Source organism: Lissotriton vulgaris, chromosome 7 (genome assembly GCF_964263255.1).
Source record: "Lissotriton vulgaris chromosome 7, aLisVul1.2, whole genome shotgun sequence".
Lineage (NCBI taxonomy): Eukaryota > Metazoa > Chordata > Amphibia > Caudata > Salamandridae > Lissotriton > Lissotriton vulgaris.
Genome location: NC_141695.1, coordinates 208743493 through 208759431, shown reverse-complemented (window position 1 = coordinate 208759431; position 15939 = coordinate 208743493). Strand labels below are relative to the sequence as shown.

Here is a 15939-nt window from a genome sequence, read left to right as displayed (position 1 = left end):
TGTGTGAATGCGGGGTGAGAGGACTGCCTGTGTAAGTGCAGACTGAAAGGGTTTGCTTGTGTAAGTGCAAAGTGGGCGGTGTGAGTGCCAGGGTCAGAGGTGTGCTTGTGTGAGTGAAGCGTGAGCATGATATCTATGTTGTTCTAAAATAAGTGGTGCCCCATTTGATAAATGCACAGCAAGCGTGTGCTCCTCTGCCGAGTTGGACCCATTTGTTATACCCTCCATGCTGAACCCAAGCATTTCCCGTCCTGGCACCATTAGCCTGCCTTTGCTTCCCCTTTCCTATGGAGGCAGGCACGCTACGGGCTTCATGTGCAATGGATTGTATGGAGTCGATTGTGAGAGGTGTGACTGTATGAGAGCAGGGTGAGCAGTGAGTCTGCTTGTCCCCTGTGCAGGCTTTGTCTGTTAGAGATATGCCTGTGTGAGGGCAAGGTGAGAGGAGTATTTGTGTGAATGCCGGGTGAAGGTTGTGCCTGTGAGTGCAAGATGAGAGATGAGCCAGTGTGAGTGCAAGTTGAGGGGTGTGCCTGTCAGAGCACAAAGTGAGCGGTGTGCCATGTCATCCATGCGTAGCACCTGCGCTTTGCTCGATCCATCTGTTATGCTGTCTGGGCTGCCACCAAACCTGTTCTGGTGCAGTCAGCCCACCTCACATTCCCCTCCTACTTAGAGGCAAGAAACGTGTTGGCTTCATGTGCTCTCCCGCATCTAGAATCAGCAGGACCCCAGGATTTGAGCTAGTAGCCCCTAGCATACACCTGTCATGCTCTGTATCATGGTCTCAGCACTACAACTGTTAGCCGACCAAGCAGCAAGCTCTGCTTTGCAGCTGTCCCTGGCGACACCACTCACCCTGCTCTGTAATGCTCCCCGCCCGCCTGTTAACAGTGTATCGACTCCAATAGAAGAGGTGTGCTTCTGTGTGGTGCACCTGTATGAGTGCTGGGTGTGCACGGTGCCAGAATGAATGCAGGGTGAGCTGTGTGCCTGCACACGTCTAGGATATGCCTGTGTGAGTAAAGGGTGAGTATTGTGCTGGAGGATTGAGCAGGGCCCCTGTTTGAGTTCAGGGTGAGTAGTGTTGCTAGGAGTGCTGGGAGTGCTGGGTGAGAGATGTGTCTCTGTAAGTGTAACATGAGCATTGTGCCGGTGCGAATGCATAGGTGACCATTGTGCTTGTCTGTAGTGCATAGTGAGCATTTGCCTGTGTGATTGCGTGGGTGAACACTGTGCCTGTATTGGTGGGGGGGGGGGGCATTGTGCCTGTGTGCTTGCCTGGTAGACATTGTGCCTGGGAGAGTGCAGGATCAGAGATGTGCACACGTGATTGCAGGGTGAGAGGTGTGCCTATGTGAGTGTAGTGTGAGAAGAGGTGTGACTGAGTGCAGGATGAGGTGTGCCTGGTTGAGTTGAGTGCAAGCTGAATGTCAGTGTAGATGCGCAGACTAAGGGGGTTCCCAGAAAGCCTTAATGGTGCTCTTGAACAGAGCCTGAGTGCGGGTCTGGAAGTGTGCACGCCAGAGGCCGGGCCTTACCAGTACCCGAGCGCACAGAGCACGCAGCACGGGAGGGGGGGGGGGGGGGGGGGGGCGACCTTTGTGCCCGATGCCCGATGTCACAGTGAGGCGGACTCTCCTCAGACCCCCCTCCCCTCGGCCAGCGTCTACCTGCTCAGCAAGTTCCTCGCCACACAGGTTTTTGGGGAGTTTTTCAACGAAGATATTCACATTGACTTAATTACAGAGAACTATTCTTCCTGTTAAACCAGCCTCTTGAAGGTAACGCGCTGCAGAGTAAAGAAGACGTGCGAAGGTCCGTAGGGACTGAACCCCGAAGAAAGAGATGTGAAGCCGGGGGTCCCTTACGCGGAATCTCTCAGCATGGAGTCATTGGGGGCCAGCAACGACTATGCAGTGTCTATTGGTCCGGAGACACCGGCTTGGAGCCCTCCTCGGCGCGCAGGCAATCCCACGGAGAAGAGTGACCCCATGGGAGAACCCCCGCCGCGCCGAGAGCGCGACCACCTGCTGTTCTCCATCCTCACCACGCTCCTATGCTGCCTCCCCATCGGCCTCGGGGCCCTGATCTACTCCAGAAAGGTAGGTCCAGCGTCGGGTCTGCTGCGCAGGCCCGCAACACCCATTGGGCTCACCGGGCTTCAGCCCCCCCCCCCCCCCCCCCCCCCCCCCCCGTCGCCTCCTCTGCCCGGGCTAAGATTACACGCACTGAAATGGTGCAAGATAGCATCCGATCGGAGAATGATTTTTTTAATGCTTTCTGAGAGGCCCAGCAGCCCGAGCCAGCCAGCCTCTGCTTCAGTGAGTGACCTCCTGCCCCCACCTCTTGTTTTCCTTTACGGTGGCGCCGCGAGGTGAAATCCTTGCCTGAAGGCAGGGATTTCACTTAAGCACTTGATCGCTTGTGAGCATGGGGTGTGAAGTGCACAGCAGGGGGAAAGGGCTGGCCAGTTAAGGTGATGCTTTTCCTTTGTAAAGGAATTTCTGCTGGCGTCATAGCCCATGGGGTGCTGTCTGTGCACTTGTATAGATGTGTATTTCATACAAGTGCGCAGACAGCAACCCCTGGGCTATGACGCCAGCAGGAATTAATTTACAAAGGAAAAGCTTCACCTGCATGGCCATCCCTTTCCCCCTGTTGTCAGGCAGCAGTTTTTTGTGTAAGTTCCAGTAACTTTAATGCATTTTTCAGCACAGCATTACATACTGCCTACATATCTAGGGGCCATATGTATCAAGCCATTTAGCATTCGCAAAGGCCGAAATTCTGCGAATTTCGGCCTTTGCGAATGCTAAATACCTAAATGGTATGTATCAAACATTTTTGCATCAAAATAAGGAATCGCAAAAATTGCTATTCCTTATTTTGCGATTGCACTTAAGGAATCGCAAATTTTGCGATTCCTTAAATGCAATGTATCAGAGAAAAAAAAAGAAAAAAATGCCATTAAGGAATCGCAAATTGCCACCAACTTCCAGTTGGTGGTAAGTTGCAAATTCTTTTAATAATGCTTTTTTCAAACAAACCAAAGGTGCCATATGACGCCCATACATGCCCTTAGGGCATGTATGTGCGCCATATGCCCCCAAATGTCTTTTTCAGGGGTGCAGCAGGGTGTTCTTGAGACACCCCTGCACCCTTGAAAAAATTCCTAATTTGCGATTAGCTAATTGCTAATCGCAAATTGCCCCTTCATTCCTATGGGCCTCCTGGCCCATAGAAATTAATGGGTAATTTGCAATTAGCAATTTGCTAATCGCAAATTAGGAATGGTAAGGAATCGCTATATAAAAGCGATTTTGTTCATACATACCATTTTGCATTTCCAAAATAGCGATTCCTTAAAATTCGCTATTTTGGAAATGCAAATTGGTTTGATGATACATATGGCCCAAATTGAGAATGTCTTCCCATTCATTCCTATAGGCCTCTAGGCCCATAGGAATGAATGGAGAGGGTTTCCGTAATTGTGAATCGCACTTTGCGATTCACAATTATGGAATATGTAGGATTCACAATTTTTTTTGCAAATCCTACATACATCTCGTTTTGCCATTCTCAAATAGCGATTCTCTAAAATTTGCTATTTGAGAATAGCAAAACCAAACTTTCATACATATGCCCCTTGGTTACTGTGAATGTTGTTCTTGACTTACATACATAGAAACGTCAAAGAGGACAGTCCCCTCCAAATATGCAAATGTAGTGTAAGTTTGTAGTGTTCATTTTTTTTTGGGGTGCTAGTGGGTAATTTTAGAGTTCAGGGTGGGTGTGGGTTTTAGGGTGCCAGGGAGTAATTTTATGGTTCAGGGTGGGTTACGGGTGGGTTACGGATTGGCGTGCCAGGGGGTAATTTTAGGGTTCTGAGCGGGTATGTGTTTTGGTGTGCCAGGGGTAATTTTAGGGTTCAGGGCAGGTGTGAGTTTTGGGGTGTCAGGGGGCAATTTTAGGGTTCAGGGTGGGTATGGGTTATGGGGTGCCAGGGGGGAATTTATGGTTCAGGGTGGGTATGGGTTATGGGGTGCCGGGGGGAATTTATGGTTCAGCATGGGTATGGGTTTTGGGGTGCCAGGGGTAATTTTAGGGTTTAGGGCAGGTGTGGGTTTTGGGATGTCAGGGGGCTATTTTAGGGTTCAGGGTGGGTATGGGGTGCCAGGGGACATTTTAGGGTTCAGCGTGGGTATGTGTTTTGGTGTGCAAGGGGTAATTTTAGGGTTCAGGGCAGGTGTGGGTTTTGGGGTGTCAGGGGGCAATTTTAGGGTTCAGGGTGGGTATAGGTTATGAGGTGCCAGCGGGGAATTTATGGTTCAGGGTGGGTATGGGGTGCCAGGGGACATTTTAGGGTTCAGCGTGGGTATGTGTTTTGGTGTGCCAGGGGTAATTTTAGGGTTCATGGGTATGGGGTTTGGGGTGCCAGGGGTAATTGTAAGGTTCAGGGTGGGTGTGGGTTTTGAGGTGCCATGGGATTAATTTTAGGGTTCAGAGTGGGTATGTGTTTTATAGTGCCAGGGGTAATTTTAGGGTTTAGGGCAGGTGTGGGTTTGGGATGTCAGGGGGCTATTTTAGGGTTCATGGTGGGTATGGGTTATGGGGTGCCATATGGGAATTTATGGTTCAGCATGGGTATGGGTTTTGGGGTGCCTGGGGTAATTTTAAGGTTCAGGGTGGGTTTGGATTTTGGGGGGCAAGGGGGAATTTATGGTTCAGCATGGGTATGGTTTCTGGGGTGCCAGGGGTAATTTAAGGTTCAGGGCGGGTATGGGTTTTGGGGCTCCAGGGGGGTGATTTTAGAGTTCAGGGTGGTATTGGGTTTTGGGGTGCCAGGGGGTAATTTTAGGGTGTGGGGTGGGTATGGGTTTTGGGGTGCCGGGGAAGGATAATTTTAGGGATAGGATGGGTATGGGTTTTGGGGTGCCAGGGGTAATTACAGATTTCAGGGCGGGTATGGGTTTTAGGGTGTGAAGGGGTTAATTTTAGGGTTCAGCGTGGGTATGTGTTTTGGTGTGCCAGGGGTAATTTTAAGATTCAGGGTGAGTATGGGTTTTGGGGGGCAATGCATCAAACTAACAAAAATGTGTGTTTTAATTGTTGTCCAGTTTCAAATGTAGAATTCACCACATTTTTTTCTCAGCTTGACCTGAGCATTAACCGATCCTGATTATCTGCCATTTTAGCTCCGCCCCATTGATTTACATTAGCCACGCCCCTTCCTCTGCCATGTTAGCCCCCCTCAAAATTAAGACCTAGTTGCGCCCCTGGGTCTGCACAGCTGGGCACGGGAGTCCAGACAGGCCTAGAAGAGAGGCTGTGTCCAGGGGCGTGGCTGGGAATGAGATTTGGGGGTGTCAACGTCTTCAGATTTCCCGACAATCACGCTACAAACTCAGGAGAAGCATGACATGGGAGATTTAAGGGGCAGTAGAAAGAGAGGGGAGGGCGGATTGTTAAGGGGCACCTAAAACATAGCATTTTTCAAACGAATCAATATTTTTTAGGGCCTTCAAAACAGAGACGAGAGAGATTGTGAGCGTGAACATGAACAGACTGACAGACACTTCACCATACCCAACTAACAGCCTGATTCATCAAGCTGAATAGCGCTCGCAAAGGGCCAGATTCTGAGAATCTGGCCCTTTGCGAGTAAATGCAAAAATCGGTAATAGCGATTTCGCAATTTAGCGAGGAATTACATTTAAGGAATCTCTATTTGAGATTCCTTAAATGCAATTCATCATCCATTTTGAAATAGCGAATTCGCAATTTCGGCCCGCTATTTACCGCGAGGTCAAACCTCGTGGTAAATAGCGAAAACTTAGAAAAATGCTTTTAAAAGCATTTTTCTATGTTGCATGTTGCACACATACATGTCCTTTGGACATGTGTGTGCGCAACACCTGTTAAAATTTGCATTTAAGGGGTGCTACAGGGTGTCCTTTGGACACCCCTTGCCCCCTTAAAATCGCTATCTTATTTGCGTTTAGCAAATTGCTAATCGCAAATAAGGAATACTCCCCTTTCATTCCTATGGGCCTTTTGGCTCATAGGAATGAATGGGGAGTTATTTGCGATTAGCAATTTGCTAATCGCAAATAAGGAATCTGTAGGAATCGCAAAAAATGTTGCTATTCCTACATGAATCCCGTTTTGCGAGTCTGGAATAGCGATTCCTTATGATTCGCTATTTCAGACTCGCAAAACCTCCTAACGATGAATCAGGCTGACTCCCCTTTCATTCCTATGGGCCTTTTGGCCCATAGGAATGAATGGGGAGTTATTCTTTATTTGCGATTAGCAATTTGCTAATCGCAAATAAGGAATCTGTAGGAATCGCAAAAAATGTTGCTATTCCTACATGAATCCCGTTTTGCGAGTCTGGAATAGCGATTCCTTATGATTCGCTATTTCAGACTCGCAAAACCTCCCAATGATGAATCAGGCTGTAAATGCACTTGCACCCTACTATTTACTACAAAATTAACCCCCAGATTCATCATTGTCATGTTTTGCGTGTCCTTAATAGCGATTTTTAAGGAATCGCTATTAAAGACTCGCAAAACGGGATTCATGTAGAAATCGCAATATTTTTTGCGATTACTACAGCTTCCTTATTTGCGATTCGCTAATTACTAATCGCAAATAAGGAATGACTCCCCATTCATTCCTATGGGCCTTTATTTGCGATTAGCAAATAGCGATTCGCAAATAAGGAAGCGATTTCAAGGGTACCAGGGTGTCCAAAGGACACCCTGTAGCACCCCTGAAATGGTAATGTACACTGGTGTTGCGCACACACATGTCCAAAGGACATGTGTGTGTGTAACATATAACTTAGAAAAGTGCACTAAAGTGCATTTTTCTAAGTTTTCGCTATTTACCACGTAGTTAGACTTCGCGGTCAATAGCGTCCCCAGATTGCGAATTCGCAATTTTAAAATGGTTCATGAATTGCATTTAAGGAATCTCAAATTGAGATTCCTTAAATGCAATTATTCGCAATGTACGATTTTTAGAATTGCGATTTTTGCATTTGGAATGATGAATCCCAAATGCAAAAATAGCGCACGCAAAAGGCCAAATTCTCAGAATCTGGCCTTTTTGCCAGCCGATTTCGGCTTGATGAAACTGGCTGTAAATGTTTAGGTGAGTGTAAACCACCAAACACCTCCCCTAAAGCTACGCCCCTGGCTGTGCTGTGGCACTGATGCTAAGGAGAAGAGCCAGTGCAGCATAAACCCTGCAAGGAGAATCACACCATCACCACAAGGAGAATCATACAAACACTGAACATCGCAGAGAAAATCACACACTGAACACCACAGGCCCCGGCCTACTCCGACAAGACGACATGCCCTGGGTGCCGAGGTCTCCTTGTCTACACAGCTGGGAGCTTAGAAGAAAGGCTCTACCACTGGCCTTGAGGAGATGCGCTAGGGCAGAATAAACATAACAGGCAAAGCCATATGCCCACTACAGCAGTGAGAATCACAAACTGAACAACATACAGAGACCACACACATACCACTGCAGAGGGAACCACATACTGTCCACTGCAGGGACAATCGCACACTGAGCACCACACAGAGAATTACACACACTGAGCAACAACACAGAGAAACACACACAACACACACACTGAAGAGTGCAAGGAGAATTATGTGCTCACCATTTCAAGGAGAATCACACATAGAACACCCCAGACAGATTCACACACTCACTACAGCAGGAAGAATCGGACACTCACTGGGTGGAAAATCACATACTAACCAAAGCAGAGAGAATCACACACACTCACCGCTGAGAGAATCACATACTGAAAACTGCACGGAGAATCGCACACACTGAACACTGCACAGAGAATCAATCAATCAAACAGTACTTATTGAGCACAGCTAATCATCCTTGGGGTATCCAGGCACTGAGGCCTCTTAGGTCTTTAGCCAAAGAGCTGGGTCTGAAGTCCCTTTCTGAAGTCTGCCAGGGAAGGTTTAGATCATTCCACAACTTGGGAGTAAGGTAGGAGAAGGAACAACTTCAGTCAATGTGGGGAAGGTGGGCGAGGAAGGCAGAGTGCAGTAGTGTGGCTGGTTGATAGAAGGCCAGGCAGTAGTTGATGTAGGCTGGTCCCTGGTTATGGAGGGCTTTGTAGGCGTGGGTTAGTATCTTGAATTGAAATCTCTTCTGGAATGGGAGTCAGTTGAGACTTCTGAGGTGTGGGGTGATACTGGTCCATTTGGGGAGTTTGAGGATGAGTGTAGCTGTAGCATTCTGTATGGTCTGAAGGGATGTATGACATCACAACGCATGCTTTTACTCCACATGCCATTACAACGCAATTTTTACAACGCAAGTCGTTAGAACGACTTGCGTTGGGGGACGCTACATAGTGGAATAGTTTAATTTTCTATTCCAACTCCAGTCCCCGTGGATAGTAGGGAAGGTGTTGGATAGAAAATTAAACTATTCCCTATCCTACAGCGCCCTCCAGCGCAAGTCGTTGTAACGACTTGCGTTGTAATAGCTGCGTCGTAATGGTAGTGCGGAGTAAAAGTTGCGTTGTAAAGGATGTTCCCCGTCTGAAGTTGCTTGCGGAGTTGGGTGGTGGTGCCGGCGTGAAGTGTGCTTCCATGATCCAGTCGGCTGGTGACAAGAGCTTGCGTAACTGTTTTCCTGGTGTTGATGGAGATCAATTTGAAGATCTTTTGAAGCATGCTAAGGGTGTGGAAGCAGGCGGAGGATACTGCTTTGTTCTGGTGCTTCATGGTGAGTTTGATTTCCAGGATGATGCCGAGGTTGGGGCATGGTCTATGGGGGTAGGTGTGGGTCAGAGTTCGGGGGGGCCACCAGGTGTCATCCCATGGGGAGATATTCTTCTCGAAGATCAGCACTTCAGTCTTGTCCGTGTTGAGTTTCAAGCAGCTGGACCTCATCCAGTCATAGATGCTAGTCATGGTATTCTGGAAGTTGGTTCTGGTGGTGGTGGCAGGGGATTAGCTTGGTCAGTAAGATTGGGCGGAAGTGAGCATTATATTTCCCGACCATTAAACTGATATAAAATGTTAAAATATATTATTTGACAAGTAGGGCACATGAGAGGGGCTTAAGAGGCAGTGGAAACGGAGAGGAATACAGATTAATAGGAGTACTAAATGAGAGAAACAATATTTTGTAAACAAAACATTTTTAGGGCTTTCAAAATGAGGGAGAGAGTGTGTGTGTGCGCATGTGTTTTTGTCTGTGTAGAATGCAATCACAGATGAAATCTAACAGACATCTCACCATACCTGACTGAAAGCACCTGCCCCCAATTATTCATCTAAAAATACATTTATTGGGGGGTGTAACACCCCAAAACCTCCCCCTGAAGCTACACCCCTGGGTGGTGTTGTCTTCTGTGAGTCTACTCACAGAGAGTCTACTCACATGCTCACCACTGCATAGAGAATCACACACTAAACACCACATTGACAATCATGTACCCACCACTGCAGGGAGAGCCACCTACTCACCACTACAGCGACAATCACATTTTTATCTCTGCAGCAGTGTACCTACACATTAAGAACTGCAGAAAGAATCACTCACTGCCCACCACAGCAGGAAACACACGCTGACCACTGCTCGGAGAATCACTATTAGAAATCAGGGTTGCTTGGTGGCAGGTTTATACCCTGTCCAAGTCGATGCTGAGGTGCCGTCGTTGGCTGACGAACTGGAGTCGATGGCGCCGGCCTTGGTCGGCCAAGGCTGAGGTGCAGGATGGGGACGGTGCATCGGGTAACTTACGAGCGGTGCCCTCGAACCACGGTGCAAGCAGCGGTGTCGATGTCGTGGAGCAGCCTCGTCGGGGATACCAGGACGGTGGCATGAAGCAAGGCGGTGCGGTGCCCACAGGTTGTGGTGCAAGCAGCAGCTCGGTGGCAGCATCGGGCAGCAGCGTTAGTGAGACCAGGGTTGCGGTGGCCTTTGTGGTGCCTTCAGGACACGAACCGCAGCGTTGTTGACTGCGCCAGGTTGCTTTTTCTTCTGTCGCAGCACCAAAACCACAGTTCCCTGTGCTGGTAGCAGACGAACTTGACATCTTTGCTGTTCCTGAGATTTCTTGATCATGGGGGCAATGTCTACATCAATACCTTGGAGAAACTCAAACAAAGAAGATGCAGAAAGTTCAGTCCAGTCCTTTCTGTGCCCAAGCAGAAGCAGCCAATGCAGGCCAACACAGCAAAGCACACAGCAAAGTGGTAATTCCTCCTCACAGCTTTTCAAGCTCTTCTTCTTGGCAGGTTTCTTGGTCCAAAAGAGTGCTAAAGATCTGGGGTCTGGGCCCCAATATTTATATCACATTTCCCTTTGTTCTCTTGTGGTAGAGACTTTCTTTGCTTAGTCCAAACCAGTTCTGTCCTCTCTCATCCAGTTTCCCGGCAGGAGGTGTAGGCAGCATTGTGTAAAGAAGACCAGACCTGTTCAGGTACAAGGAAATTTCCTCCCACTATTCTAAATTGAGCCCAGGTCTATTCAGCCCAGCCCTGATTTATCCCGGAAAGGCAGGACACACCTCAACCCCACAGTGGCTGTCATCAGTGACTGCACATCCCCAACCCCTGTCACTCCAAATCTAGACAGTCAATCCACAACTCAGCAGAGGCCCACAGGATGGTTATGCAAGAAAGTGCCTACTTTCTAAAAGTGGCATTTTCAAACTGACAATTTAAAAACCATCTTTACTAAACTCCTATCTTCTATCTTGACCCAATGGAAAGCTGTACTTGTAAGCTATTACAAAGTATATCCTATTCTATCCTATGGGACAGATAGACTTTCATTTGTGAGCAACGAATTACACTGTATTTCACTATCAGGACATGCCACAAACACCAGTGCATTCCTACCTTTCACATACACTGCACCCTGCCCATGGGGGTACCTTGGTCCTACCTGATGGGTGCCTTACATGCACGAAAAGGGAAGGTTTGGTGCCTGGCAAGTGGGTGCACCTGCCATCTCGACATGGCAGTCACAACTGTGCACAGACACTGCAGTGGCAAGTCTGAGAACTCTCGGAAGGGCTGCTTATGTGGGTGGCATAACCAGTGCTCCAGGCCCACTAGCAGCATTTGATTTACAAGCCCTGGGCACACACAGTGCGCTGTACTAGGGTCTTGATAGGAAATCAAATAAGCCAAACATGGAAATACCAATCCATACACATAATTTACCATAGGAGCACTTGCACTTTAACACTGATCAGCAGTGAGAAAGTCCACAGAGACCCTAAACCAGAAAAAACAGAGTCAAAACCAGGAGGTCAGAAAGCAAAAAGTTAGGGGAAGCACCAAAAGATGCCAGATCTAACAATCACACACTCAACACTGCAGAGAATCAAACGTGCACCATCACAGTGAAAATTGCACACTTAGCACCACAGTGACATCACATGCACAGAACTCTGCAGAGAGTAAGAAATACTTGCCTCCAGTGGGAATGTTGCATACTGACTAACACACTCACCCCCACAGAGAGAATTGAATATTCCCCAAAACAGGGAGAATCACACCCGCCACTAAAGAGAGAGTCATACAAATGAGAAAATCAGACTCACAGCTGCAGAAAGAAACAAACATTCACCATTGCCGATAGGATCACACACTCACCATCACAGAGAGAATCACAGACAGCCAACTTCAGGAAAATTCTCGCACACTTGCCACTGCAGAGCGATTTAAACACTAACCACCACATTGAGAGTCACACACTTAACAACACAGAGAGATTCACACACTCACGATCACAGTGAGAATTGCAAACTCAGCCCTGCAGTGAGTATCACACAGACACAACACTGCAGTGAGAATCAGTCACTCGCCAACGCAGGAAAGAAGTACGTTGTTGGGTTGGAAAAGTCCCCTGCATGGTAATGGGCTTGTACTGTTGCTTGAGTGTCTTAGCTGCAGGGATATCTGGATCCCTGGTGCTGTTTTTTGTCATAGATAGACACAGATCATGTATGTGTACTATGTATTTGGCCTGACTCACTTTGTGTGCTTTTACTTAGTCCGGGAGTGGCAATCAAAGCACTGCGCTTGTGTGATGGAAAACGACTGCTTTCACCTGGAGTTAAGTAGCAGCAGTGCGGTGGTGGCAGCATACATTGTCTTAAGTAATATTGAGATCAGTAGAGTAAACTGGCCTTCGTTACTGTGTCACAGCAGGGGAGACCTACTGGCCCTCTCATGTAGAATTGAGCTGCTATGTGCTTAACTCATTGGCCTACATTAGAATGGATGTAGTGCAACACAGTCAGTGGATGTCTGTGTATTGGTTTGTATGTGTACCTGTCCGTGGTGCAATACACAGAAAACAACGCATATTGGCAAGTGTGCACTGGGATGTATGTTTACCTGTGAGTAGTGCAATACATAAAAGTCAGCATGTGTCTGCGTGAGAGCACTGGGTTGTATGTGTGCCTCTGAAGTGGTACTATGCATTGGAGTTTTCCCTCATGTGTTGCATGTGCTAGTAGTGCTGTATGTGTGCTTGTGAAGGGCGCAATACATGGAAGCCTCCAGTTTCTATTTTGGGAGTCACAGGGTCTATTGCAGAACTATGTGGAGTTGGATGAGCTTCCCAGACATATTTGTGTATTTCTATATTTCTGAGAGATGGTTGAAACACAAACTGGAGGAAGGAAGAGCCAGGCTATACAGTACACTTGGTAGGAGGGGCCTAGATACATCTTATGAAGGAGATACGGCTGATAACAGAATCACAAAGAGTAGAACTACAGGCCTTTGTAACCTTTTGATGAACATACATTGGTGAGGCTGATATGTCAAATTGTGATCCTCTAGTCACTCTCATGGTCTGTATTTTGGGGCACTCAAATTTTAAGACACTGCTGCTGTTAGAAAAGGGATTCCTGGCTGGCCTAGGTATGCACCTAGGCCAGGTACAAACCATGACCGTACTCAGGGTAAAGTAGATGCACACTAAAAGATAACCTGTGCTCACCCCCTCGTAGGTTGGCACAGACCAGTCAGTCTTATCTAAAGAGGCAATGCATAAAGTATTTGTGAAGCACACACAGTAACACAGTGACTACACCACAAAAAGACTCCTCACGGGTTTAGAAAAATAGAAAATATTTATCTGAGCAAAATAAGACAAAAACGAAAAAAATTAAATCAGTAGAAGTGGAGATATTAATTTTTAAAGGTTAAACGCAAAAATGGTACTTAGAAGTCACTAGCGGTCAAAAGGTTAATTGAGGTCGTGAGGGACCGGTGCAAACTCAAAGTTCAGGATGACAATGATGTAGGATAGGCCAGCAACTGGACCCATGGAGGGCCCACTAAGAAGTACGTTAGATGGAGCAAAACATAGATGCTGAGGGCTCGATGCGTGAGTCTTTTCCACACAGTTGGGTTGCAGTGTTATCGTCGAGCTTTGTTGAAGTAAAGGCAGTGTGTCACCGTCTAGCCATGGAGAGCATTGTCGTTGGGCCATACAGGCTGAAGAACTGCTGTCATCGAACAGCTCTGCATCAGTGTTGAAGGATGATGCGTCAGTTCTGATCAGCGTAGCGGTGACAATGCATCGGTTTTTCAAGAAAGCAGCTGCAGAACCGAAGTCTGAGGCACAGAACTTGTAAAGGGCCCTTCAGACAGTATTATGACTCACAGAAGGCAGAGTCAAGTGGCACCAGCAGAATTGCAGGAAGTCTTTTGTGTCTCTAAGACTTCAGAAAACAAGGAGGCAAAGCAGCAAGCCCTTAGAGATCACTTGGAGGGAGCATCAGGCAGCAGGGCAAAAAGCAGAAAAGCAGTCATTCCAGAATTGCAGGCTAGTTGAGTCATTTAAGCAGCACAGAAGTCCTCTGACAGAAGTCCAGGTCAGGATCCAGAATTGTAGGATTTTAGGGGTAGATACCCAGTACTTATACCCAAAAGTGTCTTTGATGTAGAGGGTGACTTCAAAGCAGCTCTCTGACGTGCACAAGAATACCCTTTCAACCCAGACCTGTCTGCCAGGCTGTCTGTGAGGGTTAAATCAGGTATTTGTGTGTGAACAGGAAACTACCTCCTAAAGTGTAAGTGTCAGCCCCTCCCATTTCTCCCTCCCAGGAAGACCCACCAGAATGCAGATGAGTGCTCAGAATGTAGATGTGCCTCTCTATCCTGTACCTGTGGCTTTCTAGAGGGTCTGCATAAAGTTTAGCTGTCACCCAACCTAGACGTGTATTGGAGACAGTCTGTCAGACACAAAGAGCAGTAAGTACAGAGAAATGTCCACTTTCTAAAAGTGGAAGACAAAAAGCCCATATAAAGTATCCAAGACTACTAAGTGCACTACAACAAGTCACTGAAAGTGTACAAGTATTCCAAATAACAGATAGACTAATTGTTAAAGTGAACACAATTCTTCATCCAATGAATCTGTAGTAAGCTCATGAAACCCCGCTTTCCATCAGTAACCAAACTTGAAGAAATGTTCAATAGCTTTTTATTGCCATAAGTTGAAAACAAAGTCGAATAGCAATGAAGAAAACTCAAAAGCGCTTCATGTCAGCAGAAGGTTAACAAAATAATAGCTCTCAATGCATTTCAGGCTCTTTCCTAGCCCTTCGTCATGGGAACCTATAATGACCATGACCCAGCTAGATGGCGGAATCAGCCGGGATCCTGCCGAGTTGATTTCGGGAGTGTGAGATTCTGGTCCATCGGGACTCGCGCACCAATGGGGCCTTCCATCTGTGTGCGTCGTTTGTGACCCCCGAAACAAGAAGAACGGTCACCCAGGCCCTCGTAAGCAGCAGGTTGGACTACGGCAATGCTCTCTACGCAGGAACCTCGGCCAAACTCCTGAAACGACTACAACGCATACAGAACGCCTACGCACACATGATCCTCGACATCCCTTGCTGTAGCCACATCACACCCCACCTTAAAGACCTGCACTGGCTTACTGTCAACAAGAAGATCACCTTCAAACTCCTCATCCACGCACAGAAAGCACTCCACAACACCGGACCAACATACCTCAACAGCCGACTCACCTTCTACACTTAGAACCGACAGCTCCACTCTGCCGAACTTGCCCTCGCCACCGTCCACCGCATCTGAAAAGCAAACACTTGTGGCAAATCATTCTCCCACCTCGCCGCCAAAACCTGGAACACCCTCCCCATCCTCCTAAGGCAGACCCAGGACCTACTCACCATCAGGAGGCTATTCAAGACCTGGCTTTTCGAGCAGTAGCAGCACGCCTTCCCTCAGCACCTTGAGACTCTCACGGTGAGTAGTGCGCTTTACAAATGTTATGATTGATTGACTCCAATATGCCAGGTGATGGCAGCAGGGAATCCTGTGGGCCATCACCCTGGTGCAGTGCTGTGAGGAAGATAGAGCCATTGTCCTGTGCAGTGTTGTGACTGCAGAGGGATGCTGTCCTTAGTGTGTGGTTCAGGAACCCCAGTTCTGAGTGGGGGCCGCAGTGAATCTTAAGGGACTTTTTCCCGTTGCAGCATTGTTAGGAAGATAGGGTCATTACCCTCTTCAGTGTTGTGAATTGAAGATGGACACCGCTTTTGGTCCATTGTGCGCTACCCGTGTATGCCAAGTAGGGCATGAGGTGTACATTAAGTGCTGTTGTGCTGGTGCGCCACTGTGCTGAGAGGGTGTTTGACGCCCTGTTCAGGGTGGTAACATGATGGGGCTTTTGCCTAGCTTTCTGTTGTGCACTCACCCCATATACCAGGGTGGGCCCCAACAAAGAGAGAGGGCAGTCACCCTCACAGGATGGTGCAGCCTTGCAGAAGTTGCAGGTTGCGATCGTAAAAGAAGAGCATTGATCAAACCACCCAAACCCAAAGTAACCAAGACCTGTCACCAGATTCAGTGAGATTTACTGCAGGGCTGGAGG

General features: G+C 47.7%; 1 protein-coding gene across 1 annotated transcript in view; it reads left to right on the top strand.

Moving 5' to 3' along the window:
* Positions 1-1648: 1648 nt before the first annotated feature.
* Positions 1649-15939, top strand: part of LOC147701212 (proline rich transmembrane protein 1B-like) — a 112598-nt gene continuing 98307 nt past the window's right edge. Inside the window, exon 1 of the mRNA XM_086928596.1 lies at positions 1649-2105. Coding sequence (XP_086784722.1) covers positions 1887-2105 — 219 coding nt within the window. The 5' untranslated portion in view covers positions 1649-1886. The remainder of the gene's footprint in view (positions 2106-15939) is intronic.